Source organism: Lycium barbarum, chromosome 1 (genome assembly GCF_019175385.1).
Source record: "Lycium barbarum isolate Lr01 chromosome 1, ASM1917538v2, whole genome shotgun sequence".
Classification (NCBI taxonomy): Eukaryota; Viridiplantae; Streptophyta; class Magnoliopsida; order Solanales; family Solanaceae; genus Lycium; species Lycium barbarum.
In genome coordinates, this window is record NC_083337.1 from 162,833,707 (window position 1) to 162,855,825 (window position 22,119).

Below are 22,119 nucleotides of genomic sequence, written 5' to 3' on the forward strand. Positions count from 1 at the left end.
ATAGTTTTGGTCCTTTAAATTTCTTAAAAGTACACACTTTTTGTCTCTGTAAGATATTTATCATACTTTAATTGCTAAACTTAACCCGAAACCGTGATGACAAATAAAGTATTGAATTTGTTATAGGTTCGACTAGTTTACAACCAACCTCACTACCAACTTTTATATCCAAAATTAAGCTGGGCAAAACTGAGATTAGAAACCATGCTCCTCGCTTTCTTACTGTTAATTAAAACACAAGTCATGAATTTCAAAATCGTAATATTTTTTTTTTCCCAGTAAACAACTGCATTGTATTATTGCATAATATGCTTCAACTTTTCGTAAGATGTCATTGCGTCATTTAAAACTCAACATGGGAAAGCAGAATCCCAAGAAACTCTATATGAAAAGAAAATAGAGAATTTAGCTAAATTATGAACTAACACATTCCATGTACGGGGAATATATACAAGCTGGATCTCTTCAAAGAATTCATCAGTCGCCATATATCCTTGCAAGTGGTATCTATTTCCCAAGATATTGTCATCTTCTTTCGTAACATTTGTACCACATTCTTTGCGTTTGATAGTAGATGAACCTTTGACCAACCATGTTGTAGCGCTCCCTCCAATGCCTCCCGAATTGCTAGTGCTTCAGCGGTTATGGTCTTCCCTACAAATTGAATAGGGTACTAAAGGCATGAAGCAAATGACCATAGCTATCCATAGCCACCATTCCAATGCTTGCTTTTCCTTTATCTACTTGTAAATCTGCATCTGTGAAAATAACAACTCCGTCTTGTGGCATAGTAATATATCCATCTGTTAGTGTCAAGTTTTAATGATGACAATTTTAATTGTGTAGATATGGAAATCAAACTAAGTACAAGAAGCAAGGACATCAAGGAAGTTGTCGGCATGTGTGAATCACGGAATAAAGAAGCCCACAAGCCCAACAGACGCATGGGCTTACACATGGAATCTTCCTCAGACCCCTCAACAAGGCACAAATATATGGTGGCTAAAAGAGATACTTACAGCCAAGGAAAGCAGTACAAATCAACTTCAAGAAAGGAAAGAGTAATATAGGATCTGCCGCATTTATGGAGAAATATTCAATCAAGTGTAACAATCTTCTTGATTGAAGATACAGTTTCATCACACAAGGAAAGACCATCAAGAAGTATCAAGACGCACCAATCAACTCTAACCTTATTCTTGGAAATAGGATCACCAATTCCTTTTCCAAGGATCAAGTCCCTTGGGTTGACATCTCTGCGTGAAGAAGCCCAACCACTATAAAAGGCGACTTCACAGAACAAGAAGAACTATACCTTAGTCTCATTCTCTCAAGCTCTCTATTTTACTTTTAATAAACATTGTATTTCTGAGTGATCTATAGTGTAAGTAAAAAGAAGGAGAGACATAGTATAGTGTGTGAGGCATTGTATCAAAAAGATTACGAGTGTTTGAGTGTAGACGTAATCTTTTTGGTCAAATCACCCTTGTACCAAACTTTTCATAAAGAGCTGCAGAGAATACCCTTGCAACCCAAGAGGACTGGACTAGGATTCACATTGAATCTGGACCAGGATAGAAATATCTGGTGTCATTTACTTACTGCACTTTACTTTAGCATTCACTGGGTTAATGGTCGACTACCAGTATCACTTAGTCGACTAACAAATCGAAAAAGTTACAATTCACCCCCTCTTACACTTTCACCATCCTGATTCCTATTAGGTATATAGGTCAAAACAGATGCAGTATGCAAAGCATTGTCATATTCATGTAAATCAAATAAATTTGCTTTTGGTTGCCCTTTGCAGGGGTTTAAAACCATTTGAGTTAGGAATCCACGGATCAGTCCAAACTGTAATGTTTTCCCCATTTCCTACTCTCCATCTAATTCCTTGTTTCAATAGATCTCTCTCCCAGATAATGCTTTTCCAAATTCAAGAGCTAGACGGGGGACATCCCACACTAAGAAACGAGGTGTTCTGGAAATATTTATTTTTTAGCATCTTATGAAGGAGAGAATCTTCTTGAGTTAAAATTCTCCACGCAAGCTTAGCCAACTGAGCCCTGTTAAAAAAATTTAAATCTCTAAACCCAAGACCACCTTTAGATTTGGCCTCACAAAGTTTCTACCATTTTTTATAATGCATTTTCCTTTTCTCCTCGTTTCGTCCCCACCAGAAATCAGAAAAGATAGTAGTAATCTCATTACATAAGTTATTAGGAAATTGAAAACATAACAACACATATGAAAGAATAGCAGAAGCACCGATTTAAGCATTACTTCTTTGCCCGCAGGACTTAAGAAGTTACCTTTCCATCTCATTATCTTAGATTTGACTCGTTCTTTAATAAACTCTAGCATGCTCTTTTTTTATCTCCCAACTATCGCTGGTAGGCATAGATATAGACCCAGATTGTCCCTTTGTATTTGTTCTATCTCTGCTATAATATTATTCTTTTCTTCCTTAGTAGTATTTCTACTAAAAAAATACTGCCGATTTATTAAAATTTACCTTCTAACCCGAATAAGGTTCATACGTTCTTAAGATTTCCGAAATTTTAGTAGCACTTTCAGTAGTAGATAAACAAAATCAAAATCGTAATACAAACCCCCCCCCCCCCTTTTTTTTAATACTAACTTCGGCGTTTTTGCCCTTTGCTTCTCGATTTGCTAAAGGTAAATAGTTTAAAAAAAAATCTTTTTCCCTTTAGTTTGGGTCAAGCAGATTATAATCTCACCGGTGAAGTCCATGGAGGGTAATATGTAACCAAGCCTTATCCCTACCTTACGAGGGTAGGAAAGCTCTTTCCAATAGATTCTCGGCTCAAGAAAATCGTGATGTTTGCATTTTGATTGAAAAAATCATGGTATTTGCATATTGCTAATGAAAAACATTTACACCTAACTCTCATAGAAGTGTATTTACTACCGGGAAATAAATATAGCATTCACCTGTCGCTTCTCCTCTTTAGTCCCATATGTTAATTGTGCCTTCTTTCTTTTCCCCTTTTGGAGATTCCATAATTACCCTTTCTTGAATTTAGAGTGACTCCACCACTCTCCAAACTGCTTCCTTTTCTCTTAATCCCCAATTCTTGATTTCATCTTCCTCTAATTTATTCAAAACCCTAGTATTTTCTAGCTGGATTATAGGGTATTGTAGAGGAATTGAATCAAGAAAAGGTTCAATTTGAAGATCAGTAAGAGATGGCAATAGCTGGACCAGAACAACTTAACCTAACAGAAGCTCCAACATGGGGTTCTAGAACTGTTGATTGTTTTGAGAAATTGGAGCAAATTGGTGAAGGCACTTATGGGTCAGTTCTTCTATTTCTAATTATTTCTTACATGTAGTGTATGTGTTAAAAATGCCATTTTTTTGTTTAATTGAGCAGATTGGTGAAGGGACTAATGGGTCAGTTCTTTTATTTTCAATTATTTCTTCTATATGTAGTGTCTGTGTGTGTTAAAGTTGTCATTCTTTTGTTTCAAACACAGAGATTGTGAAGGTACTTATGGGTCAGTTCTTCTTTCTTGAATTATTTCTTCTACATGTAGCGTCTGTGTTAAAGTTGTCTCTTTTTTTTTTTTGTTTAAAAAAGAATATTGAGCAGATTGGTGAAGGCATTTATCGGTTAGTTCTTCTTTCTTGAAAATTATTTCTTCTACATGTAGTGTTTGTGTTAAAGTTGTCATTTTTTTTTTTGGTTTAAAACACATAGATTGGTGAGGGCACTTATGGGTCAGTTCTTCTTTCTTGAATTGTTTCTTCTACATGTTTTGTGTGTGTGTTAAAGTTGTCTTTTTTTTTTTTTTGGTTTAAAACACATAGATTGGTGAGGACACTTGTTGGCCAGTTGTTCTATTTCGATTTATTTCTTCTACATGTAGTGTGTGTGTGTGTTGTTGTGTGAAAGTTGTATTTTATTTTATTTTGTTTAGAACACATACTATTGAGCAGATTGATGAAGGGACTAATGGGTCAGTTCTTCTTTTTTGAATTATTTCTTCTACACGTAGTGTGTGTGTATGTGTTGTATTAAAGTTGTCATTTTTTTGTTTACAACACATTATTGAGCAGATTGGTGAAGGCACTTATGGGTTAGTTCTTCTATTTTGATTTAATTCTTCTACATGTAGTGTGTGTGTGTGTTGTGTTAAAGTTGTCATTTTTGTTTTGTTTAAAACACATACTATTGAGCAAATTGGTGAAGGCACTTATGGGTCAGTTCTATTTAGAATTATTTCTTCTACATATAGTGTGTGTGTCGTTGTGTTGGAAGTTGTCATTTGTTTGTTTAATGCACATACTATTGAGCAGATTGGTGAAGACACTTATGGGTCAGTTGAATTCTTCTGTTTTTTGAATTGCTTCTTCTACATGTAGTGCGTGTGTGTGTGTGTGTGTTTTAAAGAAATTGGTAACGACTTGTATTCACAGTAAAATTCAGCTTCAATTGAAGCTGAATTGTAATCTTTACAGCAAAAGTATAAGGAGCACCCAACAAAAACTTACACTTACACTTGCCCTACTAAATCTACCAGGTCTCCTATCTCCCCCCACAAATTTTGTGTACACCAAAAATAGAAGAGATTTAGACAATTCATCCTAATTTTCTGGATAGAGCTACTAGTGCCCTCAAAAATTACATGTAGTGTGTGTGTTAAAGTTGTCATTTTTTTGTTTAAAACACAGAGATTGGTGAGGGCACTTATGGGTCAGTTCTATTTTGAATTGTTTCTTCTATATGTAGTGTGTGTGTGTTAAAGTTGTCATTTTTTTTGTTTGTTTAAAACACAGATTGGTGAGAGCACTTATTGGTCAGTTGTTCTATTTTGAATTGTTTCTTCTATATGTAGCACGGGTGTGTGTGTGTGTTAAAGTTGTCATTTTTTTGTTTAAAACACATACTATTGTGGTATTGGAATGAAATGGGTCCAAATAGAAAGTAATAAATGCATAAGGTTTTAATCGACCTTAATTATACACCTGAGGTCCGGTGCATTCACTATTTCATCGCTTGTACTAGAGAATTTTTGCAAAATTTAAAACCCTATGTGAAAAACATAGCTCTTTAGCAAATGGAAGAGGTTTGGTGTTTTTGGGGTCAAAAGTTAGTAAAGCAGTATTTTAGCTTATAGAGTCGTGGACAAAGAAAATTTAGCTTAATGGTCTCAGTTTTTGTCTTATAGTGACGAAGATGATAATTTCAGCTCAAAGTTCTCAGCTTTTGGTACTTAATCGAAAGAGTAGACTATCTTTTTTATAAATGAGTGAAGAGGTAACTCAGAAGCTGTTTTAAATTAACTACATATCCATTTTGCAACTTACACCAAAATGCAGAAAGAGAAACTGTTATACTTCAACTCATAGACTCTCTTTTTTTCTTCCAAAACATCTTTAATTCCTTCATTTTCATACTGACCACCATATACATGCTGGGATTGTTTCCCTTATAGCTTATAGCTTTTGTATTCTTTGGGGAACACAACACTAAATGATAAGATTGGGAGCAGACTCAATTAACAATATTTCAACCACAAAAGGAAAAAGCAAATTTAAATTAGGACATTTTTGTAGTTAATTCAATTTGCATTTTCTTAACACGAAAAAGCAGATCCTTTTTTCTTTTTGTTGTTTCTACTTTAACAATAAAAAGTAGAATTGAGGATAGATGGTGACAAACCCTTTCCAGCTCCTTTTATTTCCTATTTATCTCACTAAAGTAATATTATGTCCTTAATAAGGAGTAGGGAGTATGAAATATCGCATGCGCTTATAGAAACTGAGGTTGCCTCATATTTTACACTCTTCTAACCCAAGAATGGAAGGTTTCAGCTACATAAAACTGATGTTGATATTCCCTTACCAAAACACTACCAATAGAACACTCAAAACCAATTGGAATCCAAATGATTCAGCAGGAAGAATCTTAGGTATCAGTCAGATTAGGGGTACCAACATTTAGCATGCCAGTTCAAGTGTTTGGTTTAATTACGTCTAATGGATTCTACTGGGAGTGATATTTTATAAATGAAAATTATTCGCATATTCAAAAAAAAAAAAAAAAACTTGGAAGATTTTGAATATTTGTATTATCGAAAATTTCTAACTGAACCGTATGCTCTCTGTCCCATATCTGCTTTCATGGCCTCAATCCCACACTATATTGAATTCTTTTCTAAATCTGCATATTTATTAAGAGGAAAAATGATATATGTTTTTGTTTATGTTAAATCGGAAAACACGTACGGGTCATAAATTTTCTTTTGAATTTTCTGGAAGAGAAGTTTGTTATTGACAACTGTATAGGTGGGAATATGTAAATTTGATGTGCTAAACTGTGCTTCTGAAAGTGGATATGATTTTAATACAAATCAAAATGCAAACATGGTTGTTAGATTTTAAATGGAGGGAGTAGGTAGTTTATCCATTTTTTAGTTTGTAGAAAAAGGATGATTACCTGAACTTATGCTCAACAATTTGTTCATGGATATTTAGATGTACAACTGTTAATGTGGCATATCTTTTACCTTGCAGTCAAGTTTACATGGCAAAAGAAATTAGAACAGGAGAAATTGTTGCTTTGAAGAAGATACGTATGGACAACGAAAGAGAAGGGGTAAGCTTCTTATTTTTTATATGATTTGCATTTTGTTAGTTCTTTCAAACTCTTCTCACTGAAGCTTTTCTTAACTTTCTTATGCAGTTTCCAATAACTGCAATACGTGAAATTAAAATATTAAAGAAGCTGCACCATGAAAATGTGATTGACCTGAAAGAGATCGTAACATCTCCAGGTGAGATTTAAGTAATACACATGCTTCCTTCTTGGGCCTTATTTCTATTTACTAACGGGCCCTTGTTGACATGAACTTAAAAACCACATACAATAGTTACTGGTCCTTTTTTCTTTTTATATGCCCTTCTTTGTGTTTTTTTTCTCTTTACTAATGAAAAAAATCATACAAAAGTTTATGCCCTTGCAATTGCATCGCTAGCAAGAATTTCTTTATCTTATTAAACATTTCTTATGTTTTCCACCGCTAGCCTATTAATGTTTGCCTGCATTGACTGTGATCTTCGTGAATATCCAAATACATTCAACTATCGAACAGAACTAAATGGCAAACAAGGTCCTTTTGATATCAGATTTTACATCATAAAAAGGTCCAAAAAGTTTTGTGAAAGTTTAGTAATTATTGTGTCCCTTCTTTTGGTTGTTCTTTATTTAGTGGTGAACACTCCTGCGAAAGTATCAACTTTTTTATTGTTGCAGGTCGTGAGAAGGATGAGCAAGGGAGACCAGGCAAGTGTTTCTACCTTCAGTTTTAGTTTAATATGATGCTTTTACTGCGTGCCCCCCACCAAAAAAAAAAAAACCAAACTCTGGGGCCTGACATCACTTCTGATCTAATTGAGTTTGTCATATTTGAAGTAACCATATGACTTCATTTGCAGATGGTAACAAGTATAAGGGTGGAATCTACATGGTTTTTGAGTACATGGACCATGATTTGACTGGGCTTGCTGATCGTCCTGGAATGAGATTTTCAGTTCCGCAGATTAAGGTAGCATAATTTGGCAAGAACCTGTTTGAGCAAAATTAGATGCTTGAAAGAAGAGAGTGAGTAGGTGTTGATATTCACTTTTTCTTTGCAGTGTTATATGAGGCAGCTTTTGACAGGACTTCACTATTGTCATGTGAATCAAGTACTTCATCGTGATATTAAAGGTTTGATTTAGGAAATTCATGCTGATTTTGTAACTTCAAATTCTCTAGGTGTGGTGATAAAGGCTTCTTCTTTTCCTTGTAGGTTCCAATCTTCTCATTGACAACAAAGGCAATTTGAAGCTTGCCGATTTTGGGCTTGCTCGATCCTTCTCAAATGATCACAATGCAAATCTTACAAATCGTGTGATTACTTTATGGTACAGGTATGATTTGTGGAATACCAATCCTTTGGGGGTAAGCTGGATTTCATTTTAAATTCTCTTCTTGTGTGAGTGGTGACTTGTGGTATATCAAACAGACCACCTGAGCTGCTTCTTGGAACCACAAAGTATGGTCCAGCTGTTGATATGTGGTCGGTTGGTTGCATCTTTGCTGAGCTGCTTCATGGAAAACCAATCTTTCCAGGGAAGGATGAGGTAGCTGATGTTTTCTGTCGGTTAAATGTCCTAAATCTTACGAAAGTAGTGAAGATGTAAGCTTTTAGTCTAACTAAAATGCACTTACCTTCAGTGTTCTTGGCCTTAGGAAGACTCTATAGTCTAAAGAATAATAGTAACAGCTTCCACTTGAAAAGAATTGTGATGGTGATATTTGCCTAATTTATAACTTTTTTTTTTGGCTGATGGTATGCCTGATTAATCTTTGTGAGTCAAGACTGTTCCAGACAACTGTTTGCTTCTGCACCTAATTTGTCCCATCTCTAGATTTGAATATTCACCGTCAGAGTTCTTTTATAGCTGAGCTGTGGTTCACCAGTTTATGACAAGATTTAAAGATCTTCATTCTACATTCTATAGGGAAGGTAAAGATCTTCTTTTTCTATAGGGAAGGTAAAGATCTTCTTTTTCTATAGGGAAGGTAAAGATCTTCATTGTACACCTGTTTGCCAAAGATTTAAAAAACACAAACTGCAGTATCTGCATAATCCAAATTAATTAGGTTTTTCAAACTTTCTTGTCACTTATGAAGCTTTAAGGCAAGAACTTGACTTGTTTTTGATGTTTTCTGTATTTTTAACAATTTTCTTTTCCCCGAATAACCTACTTAGAAGCATGTGTGAATGTGACTTTAGGTTGTGTCGAAGTTCTAGTGTGTTGAGGTGCCTCTTTTACATTGATTTCAGCCAGAGCAGCTGAACAAGATATTTGAGTTGTGTGGCGCTCCAGACGAGGTTAATTGGCCTGGAGTTTCCAAGATTCCATGGTATAACAGTTTCAAACCATCAAAGCCAATGAAAAGACGTCTAAGGGAGGTTTTCAGACAGTAAGTAAACTATACATGATGTGCTATATTTACTTTAGCTCCGTAGCATTGTTGTTGGTGTTAAATAGATGTTTGTGTATTTATACTATTGTGTCTCTGGCTTTAGCTTTGATCGACATGCTTTGGAGTTGCTTGACAAGATGCTGACCCTTGACCCATCTCAGGTATCAGTTTCTCTGGCATTTATGGCATGCTTTATTCTTGTTCTAAGTACTGGACAATGTTCAAACTCATATTTGAAAAGGTATATGCAGGTGTTCGTGTTTCATGGTGCTTTTTACTTTTTAGACCAAAGCTAGCATCCCGTGTCCAAGTTCATCATATTTTCTAGTATATGTTGTCACTGCTTTCAAACTTTGTTTGGGGGGAAAAGACGAGCAAACAAAAAGCCACATACATTTCTTTGCTTGTTTAATTCACTGCAATTCTCCAATGTCCTTAACTATTTTCTGCTGATAAGAAATTTATCAGAGTTACCAGACTTTGGGAGAATTTAGTCAAGTGTTAATTTAATATCATTCTTAAAGGTTATTTGTCTTTTCGGGATGTTTGATCTAAGTCAATTATGTTCCTAAACCGCATCTGTTCCAATGCCAATTAAGGATTAGTTCTTATGAATGATGTCAATGTCCTGACTGACTTGCATTTACTTTTTATGTTGTCAAGAGAATATCAGCCAAGGATGCACTTGATGCCGAGTATTTCTGGACTGATCCATTACCATGCGATCCAAAGAGGTATTTTTTTTCCCCTTAAAATTATCAAAAAAGAGATACTCTATGAATTCCGTATGGGGTGAAAATTTTCACCCCCAAACTTTGCTTTAAAAATCAAACTCCCCCCTCAATTTTGAACAATAATCATTCTCCCCCCTTTATCCTAATTGACTTTCTTAAATTCCTAGTCTACCTTTACATTATCAACTTGTCTTTCTTTTTCTTTTACTTTTTAAAATCATGATTTTTTTAATCTCTTTAATCTATGTAACAAATTAAGAAATTAAATATCATTTTCGAGATAGAAAAAAAGTATATAATTTAATGTAGTATATAATTTAATGTCATTCTATAATGAAATAAATGAGAAGAATAAGAATTTTTTTATTAATCATAATCAAAATTCTGATATCTATTTGTACAAGTATAAATAACAGGTAATAATAAGTTTATAAATATATTTCAATGCAGGTAATACAAAATAATTAATAAAAATAGAGGTATATTCTATAACAAATTCCTAAAGATTATCTATTTATATTAGAATGAATTTTAAATTATAATTTATAATATTCCATTCATGACAACCAAAACTCATTTGCATATTGACAACAGAGAATAAGATGGAAGTGAAACTTAAGTATACATATACATATACAACAACAACAACAACAACCCAGTGAGATCCCACATCGTGGGGCAGTATACATATACATACATACATATATATATATATATATATATATATATATATATATATATATATATATATATATATATATATATATATATATATAAAATAATAGGTAATATGTGCGAGTGCGGGGGCTCATGCATGTACATACATAATATATGCTTAAGCCATATAATATTAAAATATCAAGCATAAAAAGTAACATTAGATTTTGTGATATTATTCTACTTATAATATATTTCAATTAAAAAAAACTATACATACCTTGGTTAAAATAATAAATTTTATATAATATAAAAGATATTACATAGATGGAGGAGTGAAAATGTCAAGACATTGCATAGGAGAAAGGGGGGGAGAATGACTATTGTTCATAATTAAGGGGGGAGTTTGATTTTTAAAGCAAAGTTGGGTGGTGAAAATCATTCCGTATATGTTCTAGGTGAGCAACTTTGTTAATTCGGACTTATTTGCTTGAGCAGTTTGCCAACCTATGAAGCTTCACATGAGTTCCAGACAAAGAAAAAGCGTCAGCAGCAGAGGCAACACGACGAAGCAGCTAAACGTCAGAAACTGCATCACCAGCAGCAGCATGGTCGGCTTCCACCGGTTCAGCAGTCGGGGCAAGGACACCCAATGAGACCAGGGCCAAATCCCCCAATGCATGCATCCCATCCTCAGGCTGCTGGCGGACCTAGCCACCACTATGCAAAGCCGCATGGACCTCCAGCAGGACCAGGCAGATATCCAGCTGGTGGAAATCCTTCTGGAGGATACGGTCACCCTACTCGTGGCCAAGGTGGAGCTTATGGCAGTGGTCGATATCCACCTCAAGGAGGAAGGGGTACCCAATATGGTTCAGGAGGGATGCCAGGTGGAGGTGGTCCCCGCCCGAATTATCCTCACGGTGCCCCATATGGGTCTTCTGGTACTGGACGTGGCTCAAATGCGAATCGCAATCAACAACAATACAATTGGCAGCAGTAACACTTCATTCCTGCTTAGATATAGTAAGCAAAATGTTCCAACTTATGTGAAATGTAAGAAGCAAAGTGTGGATTGGAATATTCCCCGCTTCATTGGTTTTTCTGATCCGCCACATGCATCGCAAGAGAAGGGAGGCAACGTGTGGGAGGGCATCGGTCGAACCTGTTTATATGGGAAGTTGTTACACTGAAGGTCACGTAAAATATATAATATTATGTGTTCTGTGGACAGTGTCTGATGTTGTCTTCGTCCAAATTCACTTGTGAACAGAACCACCATAAACCTACACACTGCCAAGGAGCACTTATGTTTTCATCCGTTTTGTAGTGAATATCTTATTTGTTTGGATGTTGAAATTCACTTTTTCATGAATCGTAAATCGAGATCCAAATGTGTAACCGCTCTTTTAAATTTGTGAGCTGAATTTATTGGAAAGCTGAGCCACATCACCTGTTAGTTTCTGCATGTACTCCCTTGCATTTCTTAGACTTTTGTAGATTGTCATGTATTTTTTTGACATAATGTGTATGTGCGAGCGCTTTAAAATCAAATGCGCTGATACCAGAATGTTGAAAAACTTAAGCAGGGAAACCTCACTGGACTGGAAGAAGCAATTTGAGAATTTAGAAAGGGAAGAACTAAGAGAGGAAAGAAAAGTGTATTGATCATAAGTTCATCAATCCAATGTACAAGTCTTGTTTTCATAGAAGGTGTCTGGTTTACTTTTTGCAGAAATGAGTATCTCATTACATCGAAAATCCCAGCTTTGCGACTAAATCAACTTACATGTTATTCTATCAACTCTACTAACAATTAGGTGTAACATCAAATAAGGATAAAGAACTCGGCATGCTTGCAAACTGATCATAAACTTGAATATTTCATTTCACACTTACATGATAAGTTTTTATAGCTACATAAATAATAAGATTTTATTTTTTTTAACAAAAAATGTAAAGGTATGTTTAGAACCATAAATTTTGAAAGTTTTACTTTTTATGTGCTCAATCAAATAGGATCAGATAAACTGAAATGATATATGTAAAGCTTATTTGTGATGACGTGAAAGGGTTTACAATGGTCATCCCAAAAGACAAGATGACGTTAGGAATTGTGAGTATACGTTAAATGAATGACACCCACAGTGTCTCCCTTTGCCCATAGTAATGCAGGGACTTACGTGAAGACTTTGCAAAGGACTTACCAAAAGCATTCTGATTTCTAGGTTGCCTTTTTCTCTGTGTGCCTTAAAGAAAAAGGAGGCAAAGAATATCCAAAGATTATTCCTTGTACATATGTGTGTATTTTCTTAATGAAATTGAAAAGGTCACCAATCAACTTGTGGGCATTACTACGTCAGAAATCACAAAAATGTTAAATGTTTAGATTTAATGCTCAACGTTCCGATACATTAGTACTTAAATTGACAAGAAATTTTGATCATCCTAAAATAAAATAGCGAAATTTCTTGGATTATGCTATTTCTAAGTTTGTTTTACAAAAACCATTGGCTCTACATTTGTTACTCTTGTCATAAAAAGAGAAAAGCAAAAACAAGCATAATTTTCATTTTTAATTTCTAGAGTTCTCACATTCTTTTATTAATATTTACAAGTTGTTCAATAAAATAAAAATGATTCATCTTCTTAAACTCACTCTATAAAGAATAATATAAAATTTCGAAGGATGATAAAAGTAGGTACATTTTTTTTGGTAATGTGAAATCCATGATTTCCACAAAAGTATTTGAAGACTATTTCACCATCCTACAACTTGAAACGATTTTTTTTGATAAGCTCCAAGGCAGATATATAATATGTAAATATGAAGGGAATAGTTCAGAGCGATTCTTAAGACTATAAGTGGATGATAAGAACTGCATTGTCTACATATATATATATGATTTAAGGCCTTTGCTCAATCTATGATTAGTCCTGCTTGCCATCATTGCCTTCATGAACCCTTTGTTTCCATTGCAGACCATTCTTAGTTAAGTCTTCATTAAGACAACTTCATGTCATCTGATAGGTCTTCCTTGTAACATTCTACCACATTCAATCATTAAGGCCTGCTCATGATGACATACAAACTACAGTATCTAAAAGCGACATTCTCCTATTTTATCCTCGTGCTCGGTGCTTCTTATTATAGCCCTCTATCATATGTCTAATATAAAAATAAAAAGTACACAATTCAACTGGAGAAAAAGGGAGCAATACTTCAACTCTAATTAATGTCACTTGGTCCCAGCACAAAGGAAATGTGTTGCATTTGCGTTCAAACACAATGGAATTTGAAAGGCAGGCAATTCAATGCCCGCATACAAGCAGTGTTTCTTGTTTCAATATCTAAAAGACTATCACAACTCAACACAATCTAACATGAAAAATATTACATTCTCTTCTATAGTCGTTTAATAACCAAAGTTTGCATCGCAAAAATGTTTGCAAGGCATTCAAAGTACCATAATCTTGTTGAGCTTATTGACTGGATGGTGGACATGGCATCCCATGCACTAGAACCATGTCCACAGCAGCCTTGACCTGATGGTGCGGCTAACCAAGTGTAATCATCAAAAAATCGGAGCCAAATGCTTCTTTCAGTGCCAGATGGTTCTTACAGCATTTTGCATATGACCAAAACAATTGGATTCAAGCAAGTAATCAGGCCTGGAAAAGATCGGGTTTGATGCATCGTCCTTCCCATCATAGGGTCTGAAATCAAACTTCTCCTGCTTAACCTTGCAAGCTTCATCACCATAAAACAATCAAAAATTACATAACTATATGCTTTCAACTGTTAACACAATTAGGAGAAGTTAATGTAATTATTATCAGTCTCACCTGGCATTGTCAGTAACTGGGGCTCCTCGGATGAGCTTCCACTAGTAGGGGTGTATTCACTAAACACTGATGTAGCAGAATGACCTAAAGGAGAGATTGGATCACCATATGTTTCCTCCCATCCTGTCTCGTGGAGATCATTATCAACCACATCACCAGAATTCTCGTGGTGCAAGATACTCTTCGAAGCTCTCATAGTTTGTGATTCATAAAGTACAGCGTCCAACAGACCGCTGTTTCTAGGTGATTCAGTTGGAGGGGACTGAATCAAGGTGTCGACGGACTCAAGTGAAGGAAGAGGGGAAGAAGGTAAGCCCCAACTTGCCATCTGACTTTGGAGTGAAGGGAGCTCGAGCTTCTTTGCCCATGAGGGCTCTGAAGAAGAGGTGTTGCCATTTATAGGGGCATGGCTGCCAGGAATTACACCCAATGATGAGGGGTGATGATCATATGAAGAAGAAAATCCCAAGGACTGAGCAAGCAAAGAACCATCATCATGATATTGATGGCAGGTCGGAAAAGAATCATCATTTTTTGACGGAGAACAATCGCCATTTAAACCAGAGAACAGAGATTCTGAGCCTCGTATACGCTTGGCTGGATGCATCGTTGAGAGGAATGACCGACTGTAGTAGGCAGAATTAAGACCCTGTGCCAACAGGCTTCTTGCAGGAATATCAAAAGTGGGAATATCAAGAAGTGCTGGTGGACACAACTGCTGATTGAATTCCAACTTTTTGAATTCGACAGCGGGGATCTCAAAATTGTTCATCGGTAAGAAATCAGGATATTGTGAATCTGCAGAGGAGAATGTACCCAACTCCTCATTTTGATTGTTTTCGCTAATTGCCTGAAAACAAATATCTGGTGGGTAAATTGGCAAGCCTGCACGCTGTCGTCTCTTTATTCTGGTATTCCAGTAGTTCTTTATCTCATTATCTGTGCGCCCAGGCAACTGAAAAGGAGTAGAATAGGGCCATTAGAAGTTAAACTGGAATAATGAATGGTATTAGGTATACCACAATATTTCCAATTCGAGGCATGATGAGGTTAGAAACTCATCTGAAATCATAAAAGATATCGAGCTAAATGTACGATAAAAGAAGGGAAATCCACATTTCTAGTCCAAGAAGAACATTATTCAAATATGTAGATACCCAGAAGTTCCACCAAGCACAAAGCACTATTTATATCCGGTTAACACATTGCAGAAAACCACCTAAAGCAAAATCATGTGCACCATATGATGGAATAATGGACTTGGAACATTACAAAAAGCCTCAGAAAGAGTGAAAAGAGATTTATCACGGGGTCCCAGCAATGTAGCATTCACTATGAGTACCTTCCCTTTCTCTATGTTATACCCTGCCTTTTTTACTCACTGGATCAAGATAGTTCCTATCCAAGTCAAGAGATTACTGCCAAGTGTAACATAGAATTATATAAATATTACTTGAAATGTTTAAGGCAGAGAAGACACTTATAATATGATGAATCTCAATGTGCCAGACACTTTTACATCTAGGTTTCATAAACTTCTAATGATTAACATTGTTAAGCTCTACATTCATATCATAACACTTATCACCATGCTATGACTAGTCACATTTTCACCACTCAATGTTAAGAATGATGACAAAACCAAGAGTTAAGGAGATGCTAGAGGATACTACAGCAGACAGCTAATCAGAAAGTACTGGCCGTACTTCCAACAGAAAGAGTAACAAGGCCAATACACAATAGGTCTTGAAGCTACAAGTATGACACTTCATCAACAGTGCAATGAACTTCTCAAATGGACATATGAACAAATATCATAGTATTTTTAATTTGGTGTCCTGATCAGGATCTAAAGCAGAACCCACAGCTGTCGTCAAATATAAAATCCAATACAGTGGAAAAAATAGAGATTTCATAACATATCATAAGAGGCACATACCTTCGCGATATCTAGACATATGTAGCTCCTAAATGTCAACTAAAGTTATGGATAAGTCCACTTTCGACTAGTTGCAAAAATATCATTGTCCCCACTATCAGGGGTTGAGGTATAGTTGATTTACAAAAGTATAAAATATATTCACTTTTTTGCACATGTTGCAAACAGAAAAATAAGGAAATAAAGAACAAACAAAAGGGCCAACACATAGTTACCAAAAAAAATGGCCAAACGCCTAAACAAAGTTGCCCTGGAACATTCCTTTCAGGAGAGGCAGCAGGAGGCTGTGCAGCTCTCTTCTGCTTAGCAAATTGAGATGAAGACTGAGAAAGGGTTTTTGTATTTATAAATGATGGAGCAAGAGCTTAATGAAAACCAGATGGGAATCACACAATCCGACCTAAGTCGCCCATTTTCAATCAATAATCAGGCATAACAAGATTCACTATCTCGGTCCGACCAGATGGACCAACCATCAAGACCGGTTTCTTGAAAAAGTACAGTTGACCAGCTTGTGTTCTACTACCTTCCAAAGAGGATGTTAAGATCATTACCAGATTACAGACTTATACCCTTACAACCAAGTATCATTGAGGAACAAACATAACTTCATACATGATAACTGCCCAATAATTGACGAAAAATAGCAAAACGAAAGATAAGAAAGTTCAGAGAACTTAATAACAAACAGAAGACTACAAAAGGGAAAAGATAAGAATGTCTAGTGATAAAAACTTGCAACAAGAAAGGTTCCTAGTCATCACACCGAAAACTTAAGGACAGACAGATAGCACACAATTAGAAAACAGATTGAAAGAACGCTAATTGCTTCTCACAAAACAAAAGTTACTTTTCTATAAGCTGGCATTAAGCAAGGTTCCTAGACATCACACTTGAAAAACTAGCAATAAGCAAGACTCCTTGAAATCACACTTAAACTTGCAATAAGCAAGGTTCCTAGACATCATACTTGAAAACTTCATTCAAGCTTTGGTTCCTATACATTTTTTTTTTTTTTTTGAAAGGTAAGCAAGGTTCCTAGACATCACACTTGAAAGCTTGTAATTGCTTCTCCCAAAAAGAAGAATAATAATCAACGACTATTAAAGGTTGTTTGGAAAGTGTTAATAGTGATTATCAATCCAAAATAGATTTTGACAATTAATGGCAGGTATAACATCCAGCTAAAACACATAATTGAACTCAATGAAATAGAAATTTAAAAGTGAAAGGATGGGCAATCATTTCCCAGAAGCGTGATCAAAACTGGTGTTTAGATCATTTAGGGGGGCAGATAAGGCTTTTAAACTAGCACAATTCACCAACTTAACGAATGAACTTTTAACAGCCCTCTAGATAATATCAATGTGTTAAATCAATTAAAGGCAAGAATCCTCTCTAAAAAAAATTTTAAAAAAAGCTTTACATAAGATATTTTTCATGCCTGTTTTTTAACTCAAAAATTTCATAGATTGATTTGAGTATATGAATGGTAATCATATAGATAAGGCTGTTGCTATTTTAACAAAATTTATCTTGAACTGTCAGTTTAACCAAATTCTAGAGAATAATTTATCTAACAAAATAACATCTGATCCTTTTGGTATACGGCTTGTATACGGGGATTTCCCCATTTGTTAATAAAATATTTACCTTATCAAAAAAAATAATAATAATAATAACATCTGATCACATTTTGGATTTATAAAATTAATATTTGAGGAGAAGTAAGACATTTGCATAAATAGACGGAAACGACAGATCAGATTTTGAGATGATACGAACCTCAGCAGCCATTCGTGCCCATTTGTTTCCCATTTTAGCATGCAGTTCAATTATGCGCCGCTCTTCCTCGGGAGTGAATGCACCTTTCTTTAAATCTGGTCTCAGGTGATTGGCCCACCGCAAACGGCAACTTTTACCACACCGAGCAAGTCCTGAGTGCTTTTGAACAGCATTCCAGTTCCCCTCACCGTGTTTCGTGACGTAATCCACTAAAATTGCATCTTCTGCAGAAGTCCAGGGGCCTTTTTTAAGTGGTAGGCCTCCTCCGGTGTTTCCTCCACCACAAGCTTCATCGACAGATGGCGAATCCACACCAACTTGTGCTGTCATCCTGTCATCGCTTTCACTTTTCATACTCATATCCTAAAAGGTTGAAGAAGTATAAACAACAGTGTGTGACGGCGAATGTAAGGGATATAAAATAGTTTGTTACTAGGACAAGGGAGTAATAAGGGCAACGCGTCCAAAAGGAGTGATATCATTCATGACAGAGCCAGTTGAGCTTACTATAAAAATGAACAATAAAGAAACTGCCAATTGTAGAACCAAGATTGAGATTCTTAAATAATAGTAACAAAGATGGGGAAAAAAAATTATGACGAAACAAATAACCTATTCTGAAATTTCCTTGTTAGAATTATGAATTCAACTCGGAAGGAAAAAGAGGGCTTCAAGGAAATAGAGGAAAGTGTTTCTGATTTCAACAATGGAGAAAAAGGAAAGAGGCTATTGGAGGAAAACATTCCCAACACTTTGGTTGTATCGAATACCAACTGGGCTGATAACAAGTAGCCTTATTTTGTACAGCTGTTGATTTCTTCAATCGTGTGGCTATACTCTGTTTGTCAACTTTCGATGGTCCAGATTTGACCAAAATAGCCCAATTGTTATCAGCCCAGTTGGTATTCGATACAACCAAAGTGTTGGAAATGTTTTCCTCCGATAGCCTCTTTCCCTTTTCTCCATTGTTGAAATCAGAAACACTTTCCTCTTTTACCTTGAAGCCCTTTTCTTCCTTCTGCGTTGAATTCAAAATTCTAACATTCCCAGGATACCAAACTTCTGAAAACCCATCAGATCACCTTATCACAACAACCAATTGAAGTGACATAATAAAAAGCTGGTGCACTTGTAAGGATCCCTATGTAATTCATAGCACAATCTTTGTGCTCTTTTTTGTTTCAATAAAATGTTCACATATCTAAGGGAAAAAAGTCGACATAATCAATTATTGGGATAAAATGAAGAAAACATGGGCAGAAATAGGGTTTATCTTATTTATCAACAAATCAATCAATGAACTATACCTCAATCTCATACTCCAAAAAAAAAAAAAAATAATAAGCTCAACATCCAGGTTGGGAGAAAAAGGAACTTTTTGACCAAAACTCAAATAAGCATAACTTATAAACCTAAAGAAACCGCTACGAATATTGACCAATCAATTAGCTTCCAGCCAGCTCATGAACTCAATCATTTTGCTGAAAAGGAAATCAATTGTACATAGGAAAACCTTTTACACCATTAAGCATTGTCGGTTCCACTATAACTCCCCACCCACCCCCCCGGGTCCCAATTTATGTGGCACCATTAGGATTTTGAGAGTCAAACTTCTTAATTTTTACAGTGAAATGCACATAAAATCTTATGTTTTTGGACATAAAATTTACATATTTTGAATTTAAGTGAAAATTACTATAGATTACATTAATTAACAATTCAAAATATTTAAAAGCATATGAAAAAATTGTGCTCAAAGAAAAACTCATTTGACTCTCGAAATCCGAAAGGTGCCACATAAATTGGGACGGAGGGATAGAAGAAACTCAAAATTCCCAGTTTATCAGCCTCAAAAGTTTGAAATGTCAAATTTAATAACTACAACATGTGCAAATGGCACAAATTAGTGCTGCTCTAAAAATTAATGTAAAAGGAACTTCCAATATTAACAGTTTAGAGACTTCAGCAACACTAATAATGAAGCCCGTACCTCTCAACTCAATAAAAGGATTAGTCATTTTGAGACCAGTCAAATATCATGATACGATTTCTGAACACAAACTTTTAAAAACCCATCACATCACCTTGTCACATCTAACTACCAAATAATGTGACATAATAACTTCTTGAAACAAAATGAAGGGAATACGGCGAGGAGAGGGTTCAGGTTCTTTTTTTTTTTTTTTTAATAATCGTGGTGTCCGGGCTAGCTTGCATGCACCTCGACTAATTCCCCGAGATACCTGTCACCTCCCCCACCTGTTGGTAACTCTATCCACAAGGCTAGGACGGATGGGAAGAAATCACCTAGTAGTTTTGTCTCTACTGAGATTTGAACCTGAGACCTCATGGTTCTCAACCCACTTCATTGACCACGAGGCCACACCCTTGGGTGCGAGTCTACAAACCAATCAATCAACTACCCTTAATCCCATACTCATACTCGTACAAAGAAAACACTAGCTCAACATCCAGCTGAATGAAAAAGTAATGATTTGTTCGAAACTCAAGTAAAAATATACTTTGTAAGCCGTATAGCAATTGAACAACATAACAGAAACCCCCAGGAACATCAACCACAAGAACATCAACCACTCATTTAGCTTCAAATCGACCAACAAACTCGATGACTTTGCTGATAAGGAAATCAATCGCTCATAGGGGGAACCTCGTCTACCAATTGGAGCTTGTTCACAAACTATTTATGAGTTAAAAAAAAAAACATTACGACAAATAATAAATAGAAAAAGCTCAAAATGCACAAATTATTGGATCACTCAACATAGCCTCAACCTAGAAAGACTCAAAATGTCAAATCGAATGCGCGAAATGCCTCAAATAATTTAACAATAGAGAGACTTAATAAGCATCCCCCAACCCTCCAATCAATACTAAAACTTTTATAACTTAAAGACCAAATCAAATCATGATACATTTCCAAAAAAAACAATTCAACTATCATGATAAATAAATGCTTAGCATTTAGCAACTAACAAGCCCTAACATGACTAAAACCTCAATAATAACACATAACAAGCTGAAACTAAATTATCAAAGTTATATAAAATTATCATAACATTATTTTTGCATATAATTTTACCTGAAAATGAAGAAAGCTGGTGAAGTTGCCCAAGGACTCTCTTGAACTAAAGTGGACCACCAAACAGTTCCTTCAAAACTCAGAAAAACACTAAAATAGGATTCAATCTAATTGAACCCACAAAAACAAAAACAAAAAATGTCTTAAACCCAAACCCAATATACCAAAATAACCTCAAATCCAAACCCTAAATATGGATCATACAAATATAAACCTCAAATTTTTCACCAAAAATCCTACACCCACAAGCTAAAATGTGAATCCCAACATGTCCAACTTCACACAAATGGGGTAAAAAGAGGCAAAAAAGCTTTTTTTTGAAACCCTGCTGATGGGTCGGTTCAAGATCCACTTATTTTTCTAGATTTTTGTTTAACAGAAATGAAAACAAAAAAAAAAACAAAAAACAAAAAAAGGAGAGGGAGAGATTTATAAAGGTGTCAGCTGATTATGGAATTTCAAAAAAGTGAGGAAAAAAATAAATGAAAATAGATGGCAAAAGAAGAGGGAAGATAGAAGAGAAATATGAGGAAATGCTAACACAAAAACAACAACATTAAAAGGAGAAAAACAAAGGAAAAAAAATGAAGCAAAAGAAACTTTCTTTTTTCTGCAATCATTTTTTATTTTCTTTCTCTATTTCTCTGGCTTCAATTTAACAACTACGCGTAGCAATGGGGCAATGGCACTTTGTGAAGATGGAGTGATTTTGACATTTATAGACTCAACTTTCTAGAGATAGAGAGTTTTAACATGTGGGGGCTTTTGTTATTAAATTTATAGTACATGTGGTGGGGTTTAATCATTTTTATTCATGATTAATAAATGTAATTAATCTCTGTGGGGTCTAAAAGAATATTACTCCCCGTGTCAATTTAAGTGTCTTACTTTTATTTTTTGTGTTTTACGTGACAAGTTTATAACCACAAGATTCAAATGACATTTTAATGCATTATACGTATCTTTAATATGAGAATTTTTAACTTGTGGGAGTTTTGTTATTAAATTTTTATTATTTATTCATTTATAGTGTGTGGTGGGGTTTAATCATAA

At 35.2% G+C, this 22,119-nt stretch overlaps 2 protein-coding genes across 5 annotated transcripts; one reads left to right on the forward strand and one right to left on the reverse strand.

Moving 5' to 3' along the window:
• Window positions 1–2,804: 2,804 nt before the first annotated feature.
• Window positions 2,805–11,855, forward strand: LOC132603488 (cyclin-dependent kinase C-2-like). 3 transcript variants are annotated; one of them, XM_060316587.1, is made up of 12 exons: window positions 2,805–3,320; window positions 6,545–6,626; window positions 6,714–6,804; window positions 7,284–7,313; window positions 7,466–7,575; window positions 7,667–7,739; window positions 7,822–7,942; window positions 8,038–8,155; window positions 8,863–9,002; window positions 9,109–9,166; window positions 9,669–9,739; window positions 10,895–11,855. In XM_060316587.1, the coding sequence occupies exons 1-12, from the start codon at window positions 3,211–3,213 to the stop codon at window positions 11,397–11,399; spliced, it is 1,509 nt and encodes a 502-aa protein (XP_060172570.1). In that variant the 5' UTR covers window positions 2,805–3,210; the 3' UTR covers window positions 11,400–11,855. The 3 variants fall into 3 exon arrangements, with proteins under 3 accessions (XP_060172570.1, XP_060172577.1, XP_060172584.1); XM_060316594.1 differs by lacking the exon at window positions 2,805–3,320 and adding an exon at window positions 4,168–4,227; XM_060316601.1 differs by lacking the exon at window positions 2,805–3,320 and adding an exon at window positions 4,703–4,721.
• Window positions 11,856–13,597: 1,742 nt separating this feature from the next.
• LOC132603506 (transcription factor GAMYB-like) lies at window positions 13,598–21,811 on the reverse strand. 2 transcript variants are annotated; one of them, XM_060316613.1, is made up of 4 exons: window positions 21,067–21,811; window positions 17,967–18,297; window positions 14,243–15,197; window positions 13,598–14,147 (listed from the first exon to the last, which is right to left on the reverse strand). In XM_060316613.1, exons 2-4 carry the CDS (start codon window positions 18,294–18,296, stop codon window positions 13,999–14,001), a joined length of 1,434 nt encoding a protein of 477 aa, XP_060172596.1. In that variant the 5' UTR covers window position 18,297; window positions 21,067–21,811; the 3' UTR covers window positions 13,598–13,998. The 2 variants fall into 2 exon arrangements, with proteins under 2 accessions (XP_060172596.1, XP_060172591.1); XM_060316608.1 differs by having other exon boundaries at window positions 17,967–18,329.
• Window positions 21,812–22,119: the final 308 nt, after the last annotated feature.

Coding starts and splice junctions, on each gene's coding strand:
- LOC132603488 (XM_060316587.1), top strand. CDS start 3,211: ATGGCAATAGCTGGACCAGAACAACTTAACCTAACAGAAGCTCCAACA. Junction 3,321..6,544: donor ATTGGTGAAGGCACTTATGG/GTCAGTTCTTCT, acceptor TTTACCTTGCAG/TCAAGTTTACATGGCAAAAG. Junction 7,576..7,666: donor TTTCAGTTCCGCAGATTAAG/GTAGCATAATTT, acceptor TTTTCTTTGCAG/TGTTATATGAGGCAGCTTTT.
- LOC132603506 (XM_060316608.1), bottom strand. CDS start 18,326: ATGAGTATGAAAAGTGAAAGCGATGACAGGATGACAGCACAAGTTGGT. Junction 15,198..17,966: donor GGGCACGAATGGCTGCTGAG/GTTCGTATCATC, acceptor ACTCCTTTTCAG/TTGCCTGGGCGCACAGATAA. Junction 14,148..14,242: donor CCAGTTACTGACAATGCCAG/GTGAGACTGATA, acceptor ATGGTGATGAAG/CTTGCAAGGTTAAGCAGGAG.